General features: G+C 40.7%; 1 protein-coding gene across 5 annotated transcripts in view; it reads right to left on the reverse strand.

The window, feature by feature from the left end:
* Positions 1 to 11,807: 11,807 nt before the first annotated feature.
* The window catches only part of grid1a (glutamate receptor, ionotropic, delta 1a), a 156,295-nt gene continuing 142,678 nt past the window's right edge, over positions 11,808 to 25,424 (reverse strand). For 2 of the 5 annotated variants that reach the window (XM_040178759.2, XM_040178762.2), the window contains 6 exons: positions 24,245 to 24,383; positions 18,100 to 18,295; positions 17,102 to 17,268; positions 15,644 to 15,884; positions 13,673 to 13,808; positions 11,808 to 12,734 (listed from right to left, as the gene is read on the reverse strand). In XM_040178759.2, coding sequence (XP_040034693.1) covers positions 12,322 to 12,734; positions 13,673 to 13,808; positions 15,644 to 15,884; positions 17,102 to 17,268; positions 18,100 to 18,295; positions 24,245 to 24,383 — 1,292 coding nt within the window. In that variant the 3' untranslated portion in view covers positions 11,808 to 12,321. Of the gene's footprint in view, positions 12,735 to 13,672; positions 13,809 to 15,409; positions 15,885 to 17,101; positions 17,269 to 18,099; positions 18,296 to 24,244; positions 24,384 to 25,424 lie in introns of all 5 variants that reach the window. The other 3 variants (XM_040178760.2, XM_078104414.1, XM_040178761.2) reach the window with 2 other exon arrangements.

Raw genomic sequence — 25,424 nt, forward strand, 5'->3', positions numbered from 1 at the left:
GAAGGTTCTGTAAGGTTTTGCGACTTGTTATTCCAATGTTATAAAAGCAGAGTGTGAACTTTGATTGAACACAGAAGCTTAACAAAGAAGACAAGGGAGATACTTAAGTAGTGCGCTGACGAAGTAGTGCAAGGTTTTAAACTAAAGTCAATCAATTCGTCATTCTTCAAATTGAATTGTGTGTGTGTCGCTACTAAAATCTCAACCAAGTTGTCGTTCAATACGCATACAAAAAAAATAATTATATAAACTAACGTGGGCAATTTGACATAAGAGGCTAGTTGGGAAACAGAATACATGATGATGGAATCCACATGTATTAATGTGTGTGTGTGTGTGTGTGTGTGTGTAAAGTGTTTTTGGGGGGAAATACATGGTTTTTGGTGACACATTGCATATTTACACAATGTGTTTGGAGTTGGTTCTGCTGTTAATTGTGCTTTTTGAGTGTTCACCAAATTCATTTCAAAGATTACATTTGTGTTCTCGGTGGGGAAGAATGTTTCAGGCCGTGTATTCGGACTAAGTACAAGATGAAGAGCACCTTATCCGCACAGTTGATTCAATTTCGTTTCACTAATTAAAGATATTAGTCATAACTGCTGGAAGCCTTGAACCAACATTTCTTTAAAGTCGGAACTAATACAATCTTTTTGAAAACACTGAATCTTGAGTGTATCAAAAAGCAATTATACTGTAATTACACGTTATACGATTAGAACCCTCTTGTGTCCATGTAAGTGACAATTTTAATACAAAGTAATAGTGTCAAAGTATAAAACATCAAAAAGGGTTCAGACTAAACTGTAAATCAACTAGGAAGAACCTCATATAATGTGGAATGATTCGAATAGATTAATAGATTAATCGAGCAGAACAGTTTCTATTTATCTACTATTGCTAATGACATTCATGTTTCCGAGCAACAAACCAGCCGGCACCCCGAAGGGAGTGAACGTGTCACTGACCAATAATGATATTAATACTAATTGCATTCACTTAGACGTGACATCTGGTGTTGTCATCTCGTCATCGTGAAGTCAGTCAGTTAATCCCTTTACATAGTGTGGATTTGTGATCTTGGTTTTAATTAAGTAACAAGTGTTTATTGAGGTGCATGAACTACCCATGTGAGTTATTTCGCGCCTGAAAAGAAGGATGGTCCAATCATTTTTGTAATTAGCACCTACAATATGGACCACTGTTAAATTTGATTTACAACTAAATAACTCTGAGTCTGTTTTTGCAGGCTGGTTGTTTTGAGATTTTTATGTCTATTCAACTTCCGCATAAACACCAAACCTTTAGGGAAACTCCACCGTTTTAACATCTCAGTCTGTCTACAGCTCTGGCAGAGTGCGGCTGCATTGTTGAACACAACGTTCAAATCGTTTGTTGTTCTCGAGGAGACCTCCATAACCTCGGCTCGACGCGAGCACCTGGAGGCAGCGTCGCCTGTTGTAGCACAACACACTCAGATCCCACACCAAACTGCGGGTTGTCAAGTTGCATCGTGGGTAATGTAGGCACCGGGGTTTGACAATGATGAGCAATAAAACACGTCTTGGGTCGGGTTACAACAATTTGGATCTTTTTGAAATGATGTCAAACGGCCAATCAAAAGCACAATATGACGAGTATTTCACCTGCAAAATGTCACTAAAATAGATGCAAAATAACACAGCATAAGGAATGTAGAGGAAAGGGTTTTCTCACACACTGACAGCTATCGTCGTGAGCTGACGTGTCAGTTTTTTCTGCATGAATGTACACATGAACATGACCTCCAGAGAGCGTTTGCCCTTTTTGTGCTGTTTTGCAGAATGATGAAGACACACATCCACAGATCCATGTCCAAGTCGTAAATGGGGACCGTTTCTCTTTTGACGTCGTGAGGCAAGTTAGATTTTCTTGCCAGATTGGTTTACAGGAAAGGACAATTACAGCAGGAATCAATGTGGAGCTTTAATTGGACACTGAAGATAAACATCTCACATGGATCCGTTTCCCTTAGGAGTCTGCAAGAGGTCAATGTCTGTATGTTAGTTCTTTGTTTTTGTCCACAAAGCCTCACACCATTGTCCTCTAAAAAAAGGTAGGGTTGTCTTTAAAAAGATACCGGTTACAGTAGCAGCAAATAAAGCAATTAGTTGTAAATGGTGACAAACCTTCCATAGAAAGATGGACTGAAATTGTTAAAAAAAATCCACGACATGGAAAGATTGACTTTCCTTCTGAGATTAAGACATAAACAGAAAAGTGGGCAAGGTGGATCAAATATATGGGAGAACAAGAGACTGGGCAGAAGACCTGCCCGACCTAGTCCCCCTAGGGTTACATGTATACACAAAAAAGAATGTGACATCAGCGAGTCAGTGGCAGAATAAAAGCCTTCAAATAGGTCATGAGTAGGGTTGCAAAGGGGCGGAAAGGTTCCACGGGAATTAAGGCTCGGGAATTTGGGGAATTTTGAAAAAAACAATGTGCCTAAGTTTTTTTTGCAAAAGCATATAACAGGGAACTTAAATGTAGTTGAGAACATGTGGTTGGGAACATTGTCTGCCAGAAACATACACGTAAACCAGTGGAGATTTTAGGCTGAAATTTCTGGTGGGGCAATTTTGTATGATGTCATGTCACCGTCACAAAAATAGAGGTAGCTGATTATTATAAGCCGTAGGCCAATATAGACCGATAAAATATGGTATGGTCTGCATTCTAAGTGCCAGCAGGGAATAGAAATCCTATTTCAAATATATTTCACATGCTTCAGCGCGACACAAAGATGTTGCCTATAATACAGCATTAAAGTAAAATGATTGCAACAAAGTAAAAAGATTAGACAGACACATACCTCAAATAACTTGCATAATTTATTAAGCTTGTGGCCCACGTGTGGTACACAATATGAAGCAAAAGGCACAACTGACAACTGTTGAGGAAGTAGACAGTGAGGGGTACATTGATGAGGTCCAGGAAGAAAGCATTTAGACCTGAAAGGATTCAGGGAAAACCCCCCCCCAAAAAAATTGGGTTGGGTTGGGTGGTGATTTTTGTATTCAACGTTCATGTTTTTGTTGTTCGATGAAAGAATAAATTTCTACTCACAAAATGTCAAAAAAGTACAAAATGTCATTTTTAAAAGTTGTATTATAAATGTTTGCATGCATGTCTGATTTTGAGAAGGTAAATACAGTTAAATTACCCCAAGATTTCCAGTTTATTCCCGTTAATTCCCATATATTCCCGTAGAAAGTTTCCAACTTTGAATATTCCCGGAATTTTGCAACCCTGGTCATGAGTGTCGACATCTTTGCAGCGGTCTTAAACCCCGACAAATGACCCCCTTTAGATTTGTTTCTTTTTGCTTTGGTCGGCGGTTAGACTAATAGTTGATTATTTAATGTGTTTTGACCCTGAAATAAACAATTTAGGAACAACTCTCCCATCTCTCAAAGAGGCTTCTCAGTTTCTCGACTGAAGGATAATCCATGAAAATGAACCAAATTTATCAAATTCCAAACCATATTTTGTTGACCCACACCCCGCCTCTTGTGCATGTTCAATGTCCGACCTCCTTCTGGACCGTTTTGGAGTTGCATCCTTGATGAGTCATTTGGATCCCATTATGGAAATGTCTGACATGTACAGAGAGCTGTAAATTACCTTGTAAATTGTGTTTAACTGTTTACACACGCAGATGGAAATATGCAGAGCTTCATGTTCCAGACGTTGTTGTTTTCAGAGATGCTTTCCTAGAAGTGTTTCCTTCTTTCCTTTTGTCAGAAAACTTCAATGTTTCCTTTTAATGCACTAACTTGAGTGTTCTGTTTGTCGTTGACGCTTTGTCCAGCTGGGACAACAACAACAAACACAAACTCTGATTCAATTTGGTATTTTTAAGCTTGTTTTGATGTCTTTTTGACAAGGCATTTATTTATGTGAAGCTTTTTTATATGTATGTGTTTTTATATTAAATGTTGGGAAACTAGGTTGGGGTAAAAAAGACTCACCAGAAGAATCATTTTAGCGTTTAGCTTGTGTTGTGGAGCTGCAATGAACTCTTGAACTCAAATAGTCAACATACGTCTTAAAGGCCAAATAACAGTAATTTTGTTTAGCATACAAATGCCCCACAGATTTTTGCATTTTGAACGGCATCAAGAATTAATGAGCAAAGCTTATCAAACGTACGCTTTGTAGTCTGTTGTTAAGGCCCAAACCGAAGCAACTGGTGTCAGTTCTTCAAAACTGCAAATTGAGAGAAGAATGAGCACAAAAGAAGCCGAAAACCCATCGCTCATGACGAGGGAGGAACTTTTCAGCGTGCGTGCAGAAAGGTCCTGTCGCATGGAGTCAGCTTCATGTCCCGCTTCCTTTTCTCTTCAGAGAAGCATCAGGACAAAGGTTCTTGAATGAGGATGAAGGCTGTTGATGGGGAGTGGGAGGAAGAGCCCGGGGCTGCTCTGTGGTGTGGATGCTGATGAACTGATGTAGTAATTTGTTAATGAGATCTAAGCTGTCTCCTCTCTGGTTTTGTCCATACGAAGGGACATCTGCCCTGCCCTGGGCGCTGAGACAGCAGCTTCACTGTGGACAAACCGGTCGGTAGACGTGTGTGCGTGTGTGCTTATATGTGTGTGTGTGTGTGTGTGTCAGAGACAATGTGAGGGTGACGACACGCACCTCCATCGCTCTCACCTGACATCCTGAGCCGGAGGAAACAGAACTTGAGAGGGAGGTCCAAACTCTCAAAGATGCTGAGGTGTTCAAAACTGCTTCAACATATGCAGTTCATAAATAGGCCGGAGCACAGACATTTATTTGGCAGGTCGCCCTCTTCAGTGCGCTGTGACTTAACTCTCTGCAGGCCTTTTGTGAACTGTGTGCAATTACTTAATTAATTTATTCATTATCATACGTGATAATTTAAAATTCAAGTTTAAACAGTTTGGTAAATTTAATTGTTGTTGAATCAATCTAAAATTTTAAGTGGACATGTGCGAAGACGTAAAAAAAAACTCAAAAACTCAAATAATCCAATAATTTAGAAAAAAAAATGTATTTGTCATCTCTACAAAGTTTGACCTCTCTGGAACTGATGGCTTTTGGGATTGAGGCCAGAAACCCTCTGCCCACGTCCTCCACGCTGCACCAACGCACACACACACACACACACACACACACACACACACACACACACACACACACACACACACACACACACACACACACACACACACACACACACACACACACACACACACACTCTGCAGCCTTTGACGGCTGTATAGTGGGCAGGCTGACTCACCCAAACTGTCAGAACGAACCTAAAATACAGACAACTTGAGCTTGGGACAGTAACAGTCAAGGACATGATGTGAAAGTTGTGGTGTCTATTTTATGTGTTTGACTGTGTGTGTGTTCGTGTGCGTGATTATTTGTCTGTTTCTACAGGCGGAGGGCGTTTCTGCATCTTTGTGTTTTGTCATTTGACTCACCTCTGGAACTGCATTTCTCTTCTGTCCTCCTGACGACCACATCTTCCACGCCTTTGAGATAAATATTCAAGCTACGCGTTTGTCTGCCTACCTCCATTACTCACGTAGCGCTTGAGTTCTGCTGTCTGCACCACGAGGCCAAGCAGCACTTCCCACATTGTACCAATTATGTCCAGTACTTCCACCTCCCCCAAACACAGATTCGTCAGGAACAGACCAATACGGCTCGTGACTGAATGTCATAAATATTTTTGAATTTTCCCAGAATTAAGAATAAATATATATTCTGCTTTTATTTCAAGTAAAATAAGAATGCTTTTAAAAATAAAGAAATGTGTTTTTTTTTTTTAAAGTGAAACTTTAAACAAAGTACTTGAATAGTAAAATGATTTACCTTAAATGTCCTGTATCTTTAAATTCCGTTAATTGAGGTGTGAAGTTGTTTCAGTCAAAAGAGCTGCGACATCTGTTCTTTTCTCATCTTTTCTCATCTTCTAAAAAGAGAAAACTGTGGGCAGAGAGATCCGTGGTTATGGAATCCAATTGTTTCAGCTCTGTTCACAGCATTGTTTGGGCATTAAATGAATGTGTTAGAGTTGTTGTGGATCGATCATATTGGGCTCATTCTCCCTTTGTAGATTAGTCTGGCCTTGCAAGGCTACTGCTGCATCAACAATAGAAGGGTTTCATAGAAATAAAGCCAAGCAGGCGCTTTTCTCTCCAACAAATCGTTGTCAGGATGAAACTTGTCAGCCTTCAATTTTGTTGAGCTGTGGATTTGATTATTTTGGACACGAGGACGCGCCACCACTTGTAATAATATTTCCTTCATATTACCCGCTGCTGCCACAGCCGTCCTTTCCCAAGGTCTGTCAGACCTCTCTTCTCCTCGTCAACCAGGAGGCATTTACGTTTTCCCCTTTAAAGACATTGTTTTTCTACGGAAAATCTGACAAAAACCTAATATGCTTCAATACTGTGAAGAATATTCATGACAGGTAAATTGATTTTAGGCGAATATACCGGATTCCTAATATCTTCGGCAGGAACATTAGTAAACATTAGATGACAAATGTCTCCTCCTTTGTTAATTACTACACACATAAAATCGCTAAATATGCTCATCACGCATTATTAATACACATTTCATTAAGTGCGATCTTTTAGAACACAGGGACATTATTTCAATACTACTGCAGTCGTTTTAATCACTCCGCACCAAACTCTCCGGTGGGAAAAGTGCTTAAGGGAAAGAAATTCAGACCAATTTGAAATTAATTGGACAACTGCAACATGTTCACTGGTGCTCTGAAGTCTGGTCGGCGGTTGCATCTCTTTCTACTCGGAGGATGTTTACTCCGCTGGCTGCCTCTTAGTGGAAAGCAGCTGGTTGGTAAACCTCCGCTTTGCTCTGGGACTTCTCTCCGGGTCTGGAGGTTCTGTCCGAGGCAGTGAGCCGAGGTCAAGCAGAAACAAATGTGTACAATATTATGACGGCCAACTGTAACAACGGTTACCGCATGATAATAAAGGGGTAGTTAAGTTCGACGTTTTTATACTTGTGATTTTAGCTTCCAAGCCACTTTTGTTTGTGCAGGACTGAGATAAGTGATGACCACATGTTGTTTGTTGTCCGCACTGCAGATTGTAAACTCAGAATAACTGAAGTGTGAAGTACGCACCATAGGACTGAACTACCAAAGTTCCTGCTTCCTACAGCCGTCGCTGGTTAATGCTAAAGTTATTTCAAAATCAAATGGAGCAAAATTTGTTCAGTAGATCCAAAGCAATTATTAACAGTGTGGCAACATTTTGAATGATTTTTGATAAAGTTCAGTAAGTTCTTTTGATTCTCTTGTCTCTTATTTTAACCAGGTGGTTAAAGACAAATTAATCAGGTGGTTCCGTATTTTCCTGTTCGATATCTTCCAAAAAAACACACGTTGTGTGTGTTACTATTCTCTGCACGTGAGACGTGTGCTTTCGAAATAGAATCTTCATCACCCGCCTGGCAGCAGTCGAAAGGTCACGCAGGCCGGATGCCGAACAACCTGTTGGAAAGCAGAGAAGAACCTCTTTCCCAAAAACGGCACAGACGGGGGATCTCGCAATACAAACATTCAACGCAAAACTAATAAGGGGCATTTTTAGACACATTTAAAGAGACATAGTGAGGGAGAAATAGAGAAATATTGGGATTCAGTGAGAGAAAGAGCATCCGCGGCACAAGCCATAAAACTTTCATAAGTCTGTCTGTGTTTCGCTTGGATTATTCATCAAATGGTGAGGAGTTGTTTATCGCACAGCTAATACTTGCTCCGCTCAGGTAGGAGCCTGCAACTCCGCATATATTCGGCCTCGTGATAAATATTAATATGTTTTTCAGCAACATGAAGGGAGGAAAAATGAATGTGCCGCGTCCATTTGACCTCAAGGATAAATACGGAGGATGGTACGCAGCTGAACGACAGAGTTCTCCCCCTGATGCTGTCTGGGCGAAAAGAAACATATGTGACATAAATGATTTAATGAGGATATTAAAAGACACGGGTGTAGTACGCTGTTGTGATTCAGCCCAGCTTAAAGACGACGGAAACACCGAGCAAAAACAGACCGAGTTACAACAGCGACAGACCTCAAGTTACCAAAAGCGGAGCAGCGTCCGTCGTCAATCACGGGTCATTCTCCATCGCCACTGCCGAGCCGGGAGGGCGTTGTTGTCGCTTCACGACGAGATCGTTATCTCATCCAAATGAATCCCATGTACGGGTCCTCGAGGACGCTGATCGGTGGAGAAGACGAAGCATCGGAGCACTCTGCTGTAAGATATTTATCAAAACGTCGTCGATTAACAATTCCACCGGTTGAGTGTGTTATTCCCTTTTTGCTGTAGTTCATAGTCCCCATAATGCATTGGAAGAAAGGTGCCTTGTATTCCCACGGCCGCCACAGAAGATACTCTACTTTCACTTAAAGATGCCCTTGGAGCTTTCTTGTAACCGTAGTTTGCGTTTGCATTAGCAGCTACTCACCAAAACACGATGTGTGTCTCTTAATGGTCGGATAAATTCACTTAACGTTTCTGCCTTCGCATAAAACATTTGCGAAGCCTTCAAAGATAATAGCATTGTTACATCCACGTTTACTTCCCTCCCTGAAATGATTGTAGCTTATTAAGGAACAAATAGGATAGTTTGTTGAAAGATTAACCTGAACTGGTTTTCATTGTTAACTAGGGAGAAAGTCCTCCTGTTTACTGTTTTATCTTCCACACATAGCTGCTACGTTTGAGAAAAATACTTTAGATTAGTAAGTTTGAGAAACATCTTCTGTTGGTGGACCACCAAATAGTAACAGCGGACAAAGCACTTTACGCAGCTTTACCAATAAGAAACAACCCTGAGAAACACCTGCGCTCTCACAGCTCACAGCTATTCCTTCATGAAAAATATAATATTTGTTAAGCAACAGCGTTTCTTATTATAATTCCAGGTATGAAAAACACGCTTCTTTCAGTCCCAATGGTGTACAGCATAAAATTCTACAATGATGTTGTATTATATTCTATTCCATCATTGCCCTGTGGTTGGTTTTTGTCTTATTGAGGGATCTTTTTTGCAGTCTGGTGGGCAGCATAGTGTGTAATCTGAGCTTTGCTCCATGATTTCTTCAGTCCAGGCAAAACTAACTCGATACTCGATAAGACATTCTCGGTCCTCAAGCACCGTCATCAGATTAAAATTGTAATTTTCCCACTACTTTGTTTAGTTGAATAGATACCTGCAAACTGCTGACATTCACAGCGGCCACAATTGAACTAATTAGTGCAAAATATGCAGACTTCACCTTGCTGTCGGAGGTGGGTGATGGTAGACACCAGCTTATTTTTTTTCTTCTCATGTTCAGCATCACAGAGCTGCAGCCAATGTAGTGCTGTGGAGAATGGTCGAATTTAATGTATTCAAGTTTCAGAAAATACAATGTTGTGTTTTTGCACTTCGTCTTCAGTGATCCCGTGTTCAGGGCATTTTGTTGTTGATATACTCATTTAACCTTGCACATCTGCTTTAACTGTTGTTTGAATATTGGCTGACACTGACTGGCAGTTGTATTTCAATAATGCAAGTTGAAGGTTGTATATATTATGTGCTTTAATCCTTTAGCTAAATTAGTTTGCTTTTGGCTCTACCATCAAACATCAATCCTCATATCTAGCCAATCTAACTGTCGCCTAAAACAAACTTTTAAGACATGTAGCTGTCCATTTGTTTACTAATTGAAGCTCCCCATCTGCTACCTGTGAGCGAGTACATTTGAAACGATTGGAATAGTATAAAATCACCACCCGTGTGTACTGTTGGTGATCTTGATGTGTGTCTTGTAAATCGGCTTAGTATGTTTTTTCGTTGAAATCATGTAAAGCTGACAAGTCAGTTGTTATTGAAGACGGAACCAAGTCAATATCATCATAATTAAAAGTTTGGGGGGCACAAAAAGGCAAAAAAGCGCTCTCCCTGGGACAAGAAAGCGCTGCACAGTTTTAGGTATGATGGCCCGATGAATGGATAACAAATGCTGCAGAGGCGGTCTGGACAGACGGTCAGTGATCTTCCCGCGGGGAAAATAGAAGATATTTTAGAGCAGATTGCCTCACGCTGCCCACGCCGAGCTAATTATACAAACTATCCATGCGAGTCATGTACAGCAGAAATGTATTATCGCAAAGACCCAATGTGATAATGTCCTATTTAAAAGAATGATAAGAAATATTTGGTTTCACAGCTAATGAGGAAATTATCCACCATAAACATACATTATCTGTAATGTTTAAATATTAAAGACATTTGTGTATTTTTATTAGCCTGCCTTTCTCAATGTAATCTCACCATCTCCTCCGGAGAATCAGATTTCCTTTTTTCCTTTAACTTGTCCGTAATGACGCAGAGCGCCTGTGTGTTCTGTCATGAGGTGAGTCATTAAGTACAGGAAGTCTGACCCCGACTCGCCCCGAGTCTTCCCAGACTTTACTTTGCGCTTAGCACAAGGTCGCCGACCGGCCGGCCGCACGGGGAAGGTTTAAAAAGTGCAAATCGTCAATCTCAACACACACAAACGAGCGCGGACAGATCTCCTAACCCGATGACCCCGAAGAGCAAGCATACGCGGAAACTCCAAGGAAGACTACAGCCTTTGGTTTTCAACCTTACGGGTCAAGTGAAGCCGCCTGTATTATTACTTGTAGGCCGAACCTCTCGAGGAACTTTCTTTGTTCTCTTTTCCTTGAGGTTAAAACGAGCACAGGACGATTCCATGTGTTTCCGAGGAGTCACACGTTGGTCTACCACTCCTTCGCCGCGCAGAAGAGGAGAAAATCTCATCTTCCCCTGGTGGAGTTAAATCTGAATATAAGGTTCAACATCTGGTTGGAGGCCCTTTTATGTTCAGGGTTGGTTTAGTTCTGTGGCGTCCATTGAATACTGTAATCAGAGCACGGTGGGCTCGGTAAACAATATTCGACATCCAACTTTTTATGTTTTGATAAACAGCAAAAATGGACACGCTCAAACACCATTCCACTGACCAGGTGGAGGCCGACCCAGCCGAGTCTGCTTGCTCGAGCGCCTGCTCTCCCCACTGCGGCCCCCGTGTGCCTTTGCTTGTGCCGTTGCTGGTGTGAAGGTGGCTGTTAAACCTTTTGAACAATCAAACGACAGATCCGACAAAGCCCTTCTTTGCAAAAATGTGTGTTTGCGGGCAGTTTATTTTGTGCAATTCCCTTTAGTGGGAAAGCCCGGTCACACGCGGCTTTGGAGCAACAAGATCACGATAGTCGGTTCTGTGCGAGAGCAAATCTATTCACGTCTTTTGTTGAAAGTGCCACAGAAATTGCTTTGCTGCCGTTTTGTGAACGGTTTCGCAGGTAAATACTCAGCTTTTCCTTGTTTACTCTGTGTTTACTCTGTGTGACCTAAAAACAATATCCAAAAGGTAGTTTCCTGCTGCAAAGACAATGGGTGATTTGCATTAAAAATGAGTGTTCTTGTAGTTTGCTCGGTCCAGAGAAAAAGTACAGGTGAATGAATAAAATGAGTTTGTGATGAAATAAAAACATGATAATCATTGTTGCCTCGCAAACCGAATATTTAAAATATCAACTCATCGCTTAAAGACCTTTTCTCTGCCAGTCCTAGAAGAATAAAGCTAACATGCCCTATTTCAGTCTTCATTTCCCTCATGAAACACCGATAGACACCGACAGCACGGCACTCATATTCGTGTAAGTATGTTTTCAAGCACACGTCTCAGTTTTTTTGCATTATACTTTTTATTTTTTTCATATGAAACAAATAAATTCTTCCAATGTCTTTTTGAAGTGTGAAATGTCTTTTTAGAATGAATTATCATAGTACATTCAGTTAATGTTCATCTGAAAGAAAACATCTTTGAACTTGGCACTTAGAAAACAACCACAAGGAATTGTCACCTTTATTGATTTAGAACAAAATTTACAAAGCCATTCAAACAGTCATATTTTTCATACTTTTATATTTTTTAAACTCAACTGTTGAAAATTCAAAATACTCTTTTTTTTCTTTTCTTCCTAAGTTCGCTTCTCTCTCTCTTTGTACTTACAAATATGTACATTAAAGACGATGTCTTGTCACATATCGTCCCGCTGACTCATCAGCGGTAATAAAAAGCCTTTTTTTCACGTTGTGTTATTTATATCTCTTCGCGCCGTGAGCACGCTCTCGTATCTCTTTGAGCTCGAGTTCCTGTGAGCGCTCGCCGTGCTCAGATGGATGTCCCGTGGCTGGGCTCACTGGCTTCTGGGATTGGTCCTCTTGGCACCGGTTGGTAGGACATTGGCATGGGTGTTTTGACTGGGCTCTGCCGGAAGAGCCCCCCATTGGGTGCCCTGTGTTTGCAGCGGATAGAGGGCATGGTGGCACTGCTGAGGGGCAGGGGCAAGGTCCTGCCAGAGCCTGCGCCGAGTGTCCTTCCTGCCCCGTGGCCCTCCTGGAGGAAGGTGGTCACAGAGAGCCGCGGCGGCCCCCGGTGAGCGTGGTAGTCCCGGGCGGACAGGGCCTCCAGGGACTGGCTGGGCTGCATGCTGCCAATGTCCAGGGCAGAGATCTCGATGGATTGTCCCGGCAGCTGTTTGTGGGCCAAGTCCTCGTCCAGGAGGCTGTTCATACGGTGGTGGACCTGTTCCAGGTTCACCTCTTTGTCCTAAAGACAGATGGAAAGAAAGGCAGAGCCACAGAGCGTGTGTGGAATAAAAGAGGCCAGAAGAAAGGAGGTTTTAATTGAAGGGAGAGCATGAATGTAATTAAAGAGTGTGATAAAGGATGAAAGTGAAAATGAATGTGCAGTGGATGGGATTCCGAGGTTGTAGGAGAAGAATGGGTCGGGGATAGAGTGTGAAAGGAGACAGAAAAATTCCGGTTACAATGGTTCTCTCATAGTCACCAGTTTACAAGCAATGCGGTCTATTCATTTTCATCATTGTTGAGCTCATATGAGTTTCAAGGCGCCTAAAATAACACTCAACTTCATTGAAGATACCAAAATATATTATTTAATGAAATACTGAAATGTTTTAAGCAGCCCACATTTAATAGAGACATTATCTTAAAACACTAAATCTTTAAACGGGGTTGTAAAAGGTAATTTCTCCACTAAACCAAATTTAAATGAAGATGTCTGTTCATGCAGAAGTGTTTTTGTCTCTACAATTAGGTGAACACATCTGAGTTGGGCAACTCTTGCATGAAGAGCATCTGCTGTTAACAAGACACGCTCCAATGGATACACGGATTCAATAAATCAGACTTTGTGACACAATAAAATCTAATAGAAGACAAAGTTAATGTCACTTTATCGAAATAATCAAAAGGATGTTGAATCTTTGAAACTATTTCTACATTTTTTAAATACATATAAAAGACAAATGATTGTTTATCAGAAATATTGGGTGCACACTGGCCTTCACACAGCATCATGCACCCTTTTCAGTCAAGCCACACTGAACACAGACAGAACAAAATGCCAAATATCAGGAGAGACCATGGGGTGAGATGACAGATGAAGCAACAACGATCTACCCCGTCCCTTAGCCCTGGCACAGCCAATGACCATCCGGTACAGTATGTCAGGCCTCTCCTGACCTGTGTCAAGAGCCTCGGCCTCCTCCCAGTCCCTCTCTCTGTCAGTCCATATGTGCCGCCTCCCTTCCGGTGAAGCGCTTATGTCATTATATGTCAATGGGCCGGAAACCCTTTCCGGGCCGTAATCCTTAGTCACCTGCCAAAGATCATAGAAACAATACATAACCAAAACGGTCCCCTGTGAATCCGGACATTGACATATAATTGCTATTTGATTACGACTTGATAAAAGCTACGGTTTGACATTTTGAGGAACGCTCTCATTGGTTTGCCTGTTGAGGATTAGATGAGGTCTACTTCTGTATACGTATAGAGCAGTGATGTGGCAGCAGGGATTTCAGTCGAGTTTCACCCTTCTATTTGGAGAGAATGTTAGTTGGCTGACAACTGGAGCACTTCCTTGGCCATCTGATGACTTGCTTCTTATATACTTGCTAAATCATAAAATGTTGCCCAGTTAGTGTCATCTATAGTGGACATTTAAATGTAAATTATAAGGAAATAAATGATTCACCTTGCTGAAGCCCGTCACATTGACAACTAAGAACGTCATGCATGGAAATGAACAAAATCCTATTTTGAAGTGATACCACTATTTGACACACATTCAAAGAGTTTCTTGTGAAAGCATCCTTAAATATATTGATTTGTCAAAAATCAAACTGTGAACTAATAAACTGTTTAAACAATGGTACAATTGGTTAACGCTCGAATAATCATTCTTGCTTTATTAAACACTTCAATTATTATTATTCTATATTAGTGTTGGCAACTAATACTATTTAAACTGACTACTACTACTACTACTTGTTTGATGGGTCTATTACATTTCAATTTTTATTTTCGTCTGGTAATATCATAGAAAGAATTTACTAATCATGTTTTGTTGCTCTTCTACTCTGTTGTTTCTAATCGAATCTATTTAAACATTCATTTAGCTTTTAATATTCAAGTCATAAATACAGCAGAACTTACATTTTCACCTTTAGAGCCCATAGAGGACGTGCGTTAAACGCTCAAGGATTAAATTTGGGCGGAGAATTGCTTGAAAACAAGTCTACAAAAACACCGCCAGTAAAAAAAGGGTTTGTCTCTGATGAATCTCATTTGACAGCCGTATGTGGTTATTATTCCAACAGCTGAACACAACGACTAAAATAGTCAACAGCAGCAGATCAAACTCTATGTGTCCAAACAACAGCATGAGGTTGAGTTTGATTTACTGCGTGTCTTTAATGTGTGTCCTAAGCCACTGATTCCTATTGGAATGCTGCACCGTCGGCTCAAGCAGGTCAATGCTCAGATTCTGTGCTTTCTGCTTCTGCTCACACTTTAGTTCAGGGATCCATGTCAAGCCTTAGTGGTCTGGATGCCTCACGCAGAGGGGCTACCCAGCTGAAGTCCGAGCTCTAAAGCATTAAGACTTGGATGGATTAGCTAAAGAGAGCTATTGTACACCTGAAGCACGCGTTGACCAGAGGTATAATTTGGGTATTCACATCTTGTACTGTCGTCACCTCAGATGAGGTTTTCTCACACGAGCAACAGACACTGCGATGGTCTGTTTAGGCAGTTCATATTTGTGTGTGTGTGTGTCAGCATGAGAGAATCACAGAGAGTGTGTTTGAGAGAGAGAAGCCTCAGACGTCCCTAACAAAGCACCGCGACCTCTCGCCCAACATGAGAAGGAATGAGTAGATTGATCACATGATGTCTGGACTATCATCAGGGGCACACCTATTATAACTGGGTGTACTGCAGCTCTACTAAATCGGGGCTGGTGTCAGCGCCTGCTGGATCCATAAAGTAGAGTGTGGCAGTGGCATCTCTGGGCAGGACCGGGGGCCCCGGGGGTCTGGGTCTCGACCAGGGTCTCGGTGGGGCAGGCGGACCCGTGGTGGCCACCATGGACCGGGTCTGGGTTAGCAGGCTGGGGACTGGGCCCTGGCCCGATGAGATGTCAGTTGTCACCTCTTTGGGCTGCTCTCTGCGGCAGTGGTTGCTGTTCCACCAGGTCTCCAGCGCGGCCACCAGGAGGGCGAGCAGCAGCCCGGCGGCCAGGATGCAGAAGACGCCGGCAAAGCTGTGGAGGTGCAGCGCCCGTCCCTCCGGCTGGGCGTCTGCGTGGCTCTGCAGGTCGCAGCGGCCTTTCCTCGGCCACCATTTCTGCTTCAGGGTGTCAAGGTCACCTTTTTCCTGAAGCTCCAATATCCTGGGGAGGACAAACATGGGGCAGGTCTTTCACACAAGCGGCTGCACGGTTTCATCGGATGGAAGCACACGGCGTTGGAATCATGTTGGTATGATCATGTTATTATAGCATTGATTCAGACATGTAAAATGTTGGCTAATCGGATCGGATTGGAGTAGAGTGTGGAAGATTTAATCATTTCTGTTAGACAAACATGAAGGCAAATCAATAAAACTGCTCTGCGTGACTGTAATTACCTAATAATACCATGTTAATGTACTGTAATAGCATTGACTGTTAACTAAAGACCAATTGTTTCAATTCTATTAAAAGCTGCAAGAAGTGATTTGATGCATTATCAAGAACTCAATGATCAGTTTCATGTAAACAAGGCAAATAAACATGAATTGGCTTCAACATTAATTGGTTTCACATGAAGTTGTGTACATCAAAGATGCTGAAATATTACAGTAAGCTCACTAGTTATATGGCGCAGAGGAATGGATGTTTGTTGTTGAGGAGAACGATGACGGCTGAGTTTAAACTGAACCTGTGGAGTCATTCTTCAACTTATACCACAGTGACGATTACATTCATCCAAAGCCAAAAGAAGACGATGACTCAAAGCTCTTGACATTTACAGTCATGAAACCACTTAATATTCACCATTTCCTTGCGGTATGTCATGCATTTAAGATCTTCCACGAAGCATAATCTTTGGGCCATCTTCACATTTTGGATTGTTAAAGATGAGTTTATATTTTTGCTCCGCCTTGATTTAAAACTTGATGAAAATGTGTAACACATTTTTACATTAGGAAAAAACAAAAAACAACAATGGCCTGAAAATGTGAAATATGTCTCCTTAGTCTGCGTCTTCAAGAGAAACCGTGATGAGAAATACTGTACTACAGTATCTAGACAGTCAACATTATGGAAAAAACAATTTTTACTGCAGCTTGGGTTTTATGTACAGTGTTCAAAGCCAGAGACACGGAAAACTTCATTTGAAGTAAAAACTAGCGCAAAAATGAATCATTTTTTGTGGAAATAGTCTTTGACCGCCCATAAATTGCCGTTGCCGCTTGTATTTTATTCCCGGTTCGACTTCCTTTTCAGACCGCTGGCCAGAAACAAGTTGTAACACACTCAAAAAATTCAAATAATTTACAGGTTGAATGACATGGAAAAATCCACCGGTCTCATTGCCGGTTCGCTAAAAAAATCCACCAACGTACTTCTGAGAAAAGAGGTCTCTGTACGGACTGCCGTGCTGCAGGGCCATGCCGTAGCCTCTGGTGCTCATGCTGTTGCCCGCCACAGTCAGCGTGCAGTCATCATCCGTCAGAGCAGCGTACTCCAGCACCGCCATGTCCCACAGGAAGGCATACGACTCTTGCTTTGCCTGGGCAGTTTGACAAAAGACGCACAAAGGGGTGAAAACATTGGCAGATCCGTACAGCTGAATAAATTCAGTCGTAGCCCGCAATTCCGAAGGAATCTCCCTGGAAGTCGGTTGAATAATTTACCTGATTATTGATGGAAATTCAATTACTTCTTTGATCGGTTTTCCTTGATAAAGCAGCCCTTTAGTAACATGTCCCCTTCATTGTGCTGTGCCCCAATATACAGTAAAACTATCACACTGATTAGCACAACGTTAACTTTCTTAACATGTTTTTCAAAAACAATTGCATTAGTTTTCCTTTGCATGAGTCCGCGTGTGCCATGTTTTCAGAGACGTAATGAGTGTAATGTAGTTTGCCTGAAGCGCACGCGGTGGAGAACGAGTAGAGCAACTACGGCTGCCAATCCTTCGGAATCCTGTTCTGTTTATATTGTATGCACTTCTCTGGCTTTTTTCCCCAAGGTCCCCCCCATGATCCATCTTCCAGAATAAGGCTCTGCTCTTAAAAAAAATACAGCTGAGCAGAATTTTCACCTCACATTAGGACTGCAGGTGGCTCTCAAATTCACCCAGGTACGATAAACAAACGCACACCGGAGAAATCACACCTCCATCCACCTCCTCCAGCTCAAGAGATATCTGCAGCAGTTTGTTGGCTTTGTGAATTACGTCATGCGGCTATACTGATCTAGTGCTTGTAAGTTTGAATTTATTCACCTGTTAAAGCAAGATTGGTAAAATAACATTTCCGTACCACACCGTTTTTGAAGATTCGAAAACGCTTACATCTGAAAACTTTTATTGATGGATAACAAAATGAAATTTCACCCTCTTGATTCCCTCTGACGGGCTGGAGACCGAGTTCTCAAAGGCGTTATTCTGGTTGATGGTCTTCCAGAGCTCGGCGAACGTGCTGTCTTGCTCCAGAGGGTTTGTCCCTTTAGCCTGGAAATAGTCGTACACAGCAGAGTCCCTGACGGTCCCATAAACAAGGTCTGCCTGCTTGGACAGGTCCTGGAAAGACCTAGAGTTAGGGTGAAATTAGCAAGTTAGTTTAAAAGGATCTGAGACAACACAAGGATTTGCAAAACTGAAAGAAATTATTCTTCAAAATAACATGAATTTGGGAAAAATCCCTCCAGGCCTCCCTATGACCACATGAAAGGGAAGGACAGACAACCCAAAAACATATGCCAGCTGCCTCAGACCATTGAAGTTGCTTGCACAGAGGACTAAATAGTCAAATACCATTAAAACATTTTTTTAGGAAAAATGTGAGCATACTACGTCCAAGCTGACTGCAAAAACTGCAGCTCCTCAAACTTCTCCTTAAAGCTGACCACCATTTAAAAACATATACTATATAGGTACTAATAGATATAGTATAACATGTTTTTGAAAAAAGGTAATTTTATAATATGTTAGAAATAGTCAATGTAAAGTAATTTATTTATTAGAAAAATCACAAGTCATAGGAAAAAGCCTCGTTATATAAACAATGTTTTTATTTGATTTTTCTCATTGTGTTATGTACACATAAAATGGAAAAATAGATAGCAACCATGGCTGCAAAAGAAATTACACACATGCCAACCGAATGAACTAACCTTCTTTGGGAAAAAAGGCAACTAATTTATAAGCATTTTAATGAAATATTGTGTAATAAAAAATATATTCTGCCATCCATATTTGCAAGACTGTAGACGGAGTAAATTTCAACTCAAGATCACAAATTTACCTTGACAAAACTGATGTGCAGCCAAGGTTAATATCATAAAAAAGTAATTTTCTTGTGTCATTTTATCTTGTAGGTTTCCATCGATGGAAGTTGCAATTCCAGTTGCACCTGCTGCTGTGTTCCTGCTTGACATCCACTGCTATTATTTTTCCTCATATTCTACTATATCATTGTCGTTGCCATACATCTTTATGTGTCCGTCCCCTCATCAGCACCTGCCAGGCGTTCTGCCATGTAATTCTCCTAAATACCTGCTAATGGCCGTGTCTTTTCTAACTGTGTAGCACTCATACAGCACTGACGTGGATAAGCATAGACTGTAGGATATATTTAAATGAGCAATGGTTAGATAAACATAAAGATCAATATGTATTTGGGCCCGTCTAGAAATAGTAAGTCAGAACTTGCAGAAATAGCCGTCTTAGTCTCCTTCTATGCCGAATAATCGTCTATGACCTTATCCGATGAATGAGAAGACAATCTCATTCTACTGCAACATAATATCAGTTGTTTTACAGCAACTGTCTGGTTTCCTCCAAGGAAAAAACGGTGCCCCACTTGGATCTACACGTTCCACTGTGAAAAGAGGAATTGTTCCACCATGCACCAGAAACTGTCAGGATGCATCTTTGTCCTTTGGGACCTCCTCCTCGTCGTCGCTTACAGAGCCGTGCAATGTTGCATGCACAGATTGGTCAAAATCTATCTCAGCATAATATTTCAGAATATAATATCTCATAAAATTGTCAGGAAAAGTCATGGTGTGTAAGTGATTAAAAAGTCAGAGGATTGTAAATGCAGTAAAAAAGTAAATCTGTCATATTTCATAGAAACAATATTTCCACAATCCCCACTTGAAATGAGAAAAGCACTTGAAAATGACAAGGTAGTCCTTTGCAATTGCTTAGAAAGTCACAGTGTTGTGTACCATACAATTGTCAGAGAGTAGAGTATGCCATTAAAAATACTTTAGTGTCATAAATTTGACATCATAAATCATAGTGTAGCACGCCACAAAAAGTCATAGTAAAATAAGAAATAATGAGAAATTTTACTATATAGAAGGTTGCAAAGCAGTCATAAGGAATTCATAGTAGTAAAGTATACAATAAATAAGTTACCAATAAATGACTAGTTCATAATAGAAAATTATATTAAATAAGATTTCCTTTGGGCCACTAGTGGCAGAATCAGACATGCTTGATGTCCAGAGAGTGATTCCCACCAACAGGACTCCTCCTTGTTTAAAGCCTTGTTACTTGTCTTGTTCCATATAATTGTCCCTCTATCTAAAATTAAAGTTTAAATTCCTCCTGGTACACTCAATCCAATTAGTGAGCCTGAAGTGACCACCTCCCTTTCTCATTATTATTCTTTCATCCACCAAATGAGCTCCACCTGAAGCATTCTGCTCTCTATTCTGATGCCGGTGCTTCCCACAGCAACACCAAGACCACAACACCAAACAGAGTAATGAGGATCCTGTTGGGATTTTAAACTGCAAAAGAATTATGGGGTTCATCCCAATGATTGGATATGATGAACTAAAAGAGTGAAACCTACTTCAAAACTTTGCTTGTGATGCAGGTGCATATAGGATTTATAAAATACAGCTGCTAGAAGGACCCAAATTTCATGTGTTGAAATTATTAGAACAGGATCGTATTTGCTAAATGACAATGCTGTTGTAATGCATTGTGAACAGGAATCCTCACAAAAGTTGGTACAGTTTATATATTTGACATGATGCTGTCAAAGGGCCAGAAGGTTTCTATTACTAAGGCTGTCTTCTCACGAATGGCTGACAAAATAAGAGAATGGAAAAGCTTACATCAAGAAAATGATTAGATGTGGCATTTTTTCATCAGATTCTGTCGGAATAAAATGGCATGTTTACTGCAACTAATACAACAGCTTTTGTTTAAGCAACTAAACAGGCAGATGCACACGTGGAACTACACATTTAAGATAAACGAATAAACATCAATTTAGGTCCACCAGCTGGAGTAACTAGGGATTCTAAATGACTATCAAAAACAATAGATTGCAGCTCATAAAAGACTAAAAGCCAGTAAAAGTGACAACATTCGGCAATGATTATTTGAAATAGATACCGTATAGCCACTGTCACCCATTTCCCTTGTTTGCCATTTTTTCTCAAAGCAATGCAACATACACTCACATTTGCAATCAATACTGAGAGGTCCAACCTGGTCCATTAGCTATAATGGTTGAACAAGGACTGAAATAAGCAACAACCATATTATTTCTCCCTCTCTGACAAATGCAGAGACACATGCTTGTAAAGAAAAACATTATCATTTGTGTGCAGGCCACTCATTTGAAAGGTGTTTTTGTTGGAATCAAAGGCCCTTAATGACTGGCCGTACAGTTGATCATGGTTATATTTTGCTTAAATAAATGCACAATGGCCACTGCAGTAACAAAGCAAAATAAAAAAAACAAAAGGCTTTGGAAAGTTTAATTAATTAGCATTAATCCATGTAATATCCTTGAGGACAAATGCATAAAACTAATCTGACCCTCCTGCTCCCTCTTAGACGTATAACAGTTCCATTATGCAGTAAGCAAGGCGAGAAAAACACAGTTTTACCTCTGATTCCCAAGGCGTAGGAGTTATGTCAAAGCTTATGCACAGAAAGAACAAACAAAATGGAAAAAAAGCCATGCAGTGTTTTAAGATAATGTTTAATATGCAATAATCACTCGAGTAACCATACAATTTTCTGACCAAGTTGTTAATGGTTTTTCCCAGTGCACCCACTTAATGTCTAATACGCACTTTGAAACGGGGGAAGCTAATCTTTTACCGCACCGTTTTTTAACATGACGTCGGTAGTAAACCAGTATCTGTGACAGACTTATGGAATAAAAAGTCAATGAGAAGAATGAAGAAAAAACCCTTTGATGTTTTTAAAAAATGAAAGTAGCTGGAGTTCACCTTACACAAGAATTTTACATACTGCACACTTTGAGGTATCTGCCTTTTTATGTAATAATGATTTCATAATAATCTTTTTTAATATTACTAGACGAGCTGACAAATGATGGTTCCTGTTACTCATCAGTGGGGGAAACACCCCACACTCATTAAATGAAATATATATAGTTCCCCCAAAACTTCCCATTATAATACAGCAATCCACATTCTCTTAGTTACTTTGCTCTTATACTTAGAGTTTTTTTAAATAAGCCACGTGACTCCAAGGATGCCAGGACCTGGTTCTGGGGGCATGATGTGAACATTTCAGGAGGCAGCTTTCCTTTCCCAACGCAGCCTGCAGTTTGCTCATTAAAATGCAATTAAGTAACCAGTTTACAGTCTGTTTTCACCGCTAAACAGAGACAGGGGATTAGGGAAATCTGATTTCCCCAGGTAGATGTCCCCCCTGGAGAAGGCTGATTTCCCTACCATGCATATGGGAAACCGTTTTGTAATGGTGTTTTTAAAACTACAACATGTGCAAGGTAGAAAACAGCAGCAGGGAAGGTAACAGGTGAGCAGCTGGATGAAAGGAGAGATAATTACAGAGTGATGCGTCCTGGTATTTGAAGTGATCCCTTCCAATGTTGGACAAAAACTGAAACTAACATAAAGTTGAATATTTATGAACACACACACATGCCGGGAATACACCCCAACCTGCGGAAATAAAAAAATAAGTTCCATTCTGACGATTTCTGAGCTTTACCGCTAAGATGACAGCTAATCCAGACTTTGGTCAATTGCAGCTGGGTTGTGTTCTTTTTGTGTAGTTAAAATGAAATTCATAATAGGAAAACAGTCATTGGTGTGCCGGACACGCCCACTTTGATACTGGGTGGTGGTAAGTCACAGTGACATCATGGGTTCAGGTAGCAAACCACAAGCAGCTATAACAAGGGAGGCCAAAGTCCCATCGGTGAGGTTTGGCCTGAAGGGATGTGTCCTGTCTCTGTAATGAAATGAAGCAATCACTTTCTGGCGCTCTACGCTTCGGATGTGACCCCAGGCATACTTATTCTGTTTGATGCGAAAAATCCTCAGATTCTTTTCAAAATGTTAATCAAGCTGTTTTTTTACTGAACCTATTGGAAACAAAGGTTGGGGTCACAAAAGATATTTCAAGTGTGCTAAAAGCTGGAGTATTCAGAATTCAAAGATTAAATAAGTGGAGCAGTAGATATTATTCCACTACATTCTCTGCTAACTAAGACTTGTGCAAGTCAGGAAAAGAAAAGAGTACAAGTCTCCCCTTCCTTAACTAGCATTTTAGAATTGCGAAGATTTGTCTTCTTCTTGCAATAACGACATTTCTAAGTGGGTGCAAACAACCATCCATCTCCGATTTTACGGCCGTAAATCTGTGCAGATTGTCCAAACACTCAATTTAGATTAGGGGAGAGCGGACTCTCAGACAAGCTGAGTTCTCCCCTCACAGGTGAGCTGGGAGCTGATTAGCATTCGCTCCCACCTCACATGTCCACATGTGTCTATTTGTTCAACAGAAGACGGACCCAATGCAATCAGAGGCCCCTCTGCCCATTCTTCAGGGAGCGACACCACAACAAATTGGATTCACTGACAAATAGCATTTGGACAGAGGACAGGTTAGTTGTTAGTCAGCGGGGCAAAAATGACAGAAAAGCAGACGGACCAAAGACCAAATGCAGCTGATGAGGGATGCACTCACATGGACATACAAGCCAGCGCTTACCCTGTTGTTAAAGGTGTTCGTGCTTGTAGTATAGAGCTAAAGACCTCACTATAATATATCAGTGCTGTCAGTTAAACCTGTTATTAACGGCATTATTAACGGCTTTAACGCAAACCCATTTTATAAGGGTCAATTTTTTTCTCGCGAGCCAATCCACTTTTACAGAGCATTAAAATGAAAAAAAAAAATATGGAAAAAAAATGAATGAGTGGACATTTAGAATAGATACAAATTTGCGATTAATTGTGATTAATTTTGAGTTAACTATGATATAAACGTGATTAAATATTTTTAATAGTTTGACAGCACTAACATATATAATGCATTTGACATTCAAGGTAAAATACAATTGAATAATGGGACATTCATTATACAAACACATGCAGCATAGATAAATCTGTTCCCTTTTTGCAGTTTTAAATCCCCTGTGGTCTGTCGAGGTTCCACAATAAGAGCAAGAACTGCGTTTGACGCAGATCAAACTGGGTGAACATTGAGGGACGGGGTCGCGCCTTACCTGACAGCATTGTCCATGCGTGACACTGTGAGGTAGGCAGCCAGGTTCGCCGTGTAGGACGAACAGACAATGAGAGTGAAGAGCCACCAGCTGCCCATGACAATGCGCAGAGCCACCGATCCCAGGATGGAGTCACTGCCTGTGGAGGGACAGTTTTTAAACACGTTGGTATGTATATGTATATACGTCTACAAAAAGTCTAGGCATGCTTTATTATCATCTGGGTGTGGTTGGTTCAGTTAGTTTGTATGCTATGGGTCATGGGGCAAGAAAAGAGCCTTTATTCCTAATACTTCATGTTTTGAGTCACTGATAATGTTTTGCATTTCGAACCAGCTTTTGAGAGATTGGTCAACTCGAGAAAACGGACGTTACCATTTTGTCTGTGGTTCTCGCAAATATGATTGTTCTGTTACAATATAGTCATACCTTATCATCAAAAAGGTATTTTACAGTGTTATCATGCATATGCAGTATTTTACGATGATATAACCTTCTGAGTGACATAAACCCTGCACCTCTCTATTTATATTTGAAAAACGTTCAGTGATTATTGGGCAGTCATCTGCTAAAATGCACATTTTACATGACCTTTAAAGTACCAAACATTTTGTACTACATCTGCTGTATATTGCACACATATTACCTAGCCATTGAGATAATAGTCATATTTGAAGCTCGGGACCAGAAGTAAAAAGCAGCGCTTGCTTGACCCCTCATTACCAACACTGAGGTGCAAGACTTGGATAAATAAAGGTGAAAAAAAAAAAAACTGGACCACTGGACTGTTGTTGTCATGTGGCACGCATGACTTTAGTTTCCATCATTTATTTCCAAACCATCTTGTCTGTTACGTTTATCGTGCACTCTAAATTATATTAGACATCAAATCCAATGTTGGTGCTGTTATATTTATTTGATCGCCTGTCCTCCTAATGTTCTTTCCTTGGTGTCTTTAATCCTTTTTACTTCCTTGTTTTTGTTGAGGAGAAAAGACTGGTCAGTCACTTTAGCTTTTCCATACTCTCTTTTTCGCTGTCATAGCAACTCTATCTCTCCAGATATCCAACAGCATTTGAGGTGCATGAGAGAAATGTCAGCACACATCTTAATTTTGAAGAGTAAAGCCATAGAAATGTCATCTGAGAGTATCAGGAGTGTGAAATGTAATGAAAACATA

This window comes from Gasterosteus aculeatus, chromosome 6 (genome assembly GCF_964276395.1).
Source record: "Gasterosteus aculeatus chromosome 6, fGasAcu3.hap1.1, whole genome shotgun sequence".
NCBI classification, from domain to species: domain Eukaryota; kingdom Metazoa; phylum Chordata; class Actinopteri; order Perciformes; family Gasterosteidae; genus Gasterosteus; species Gasterosteus aculeatus.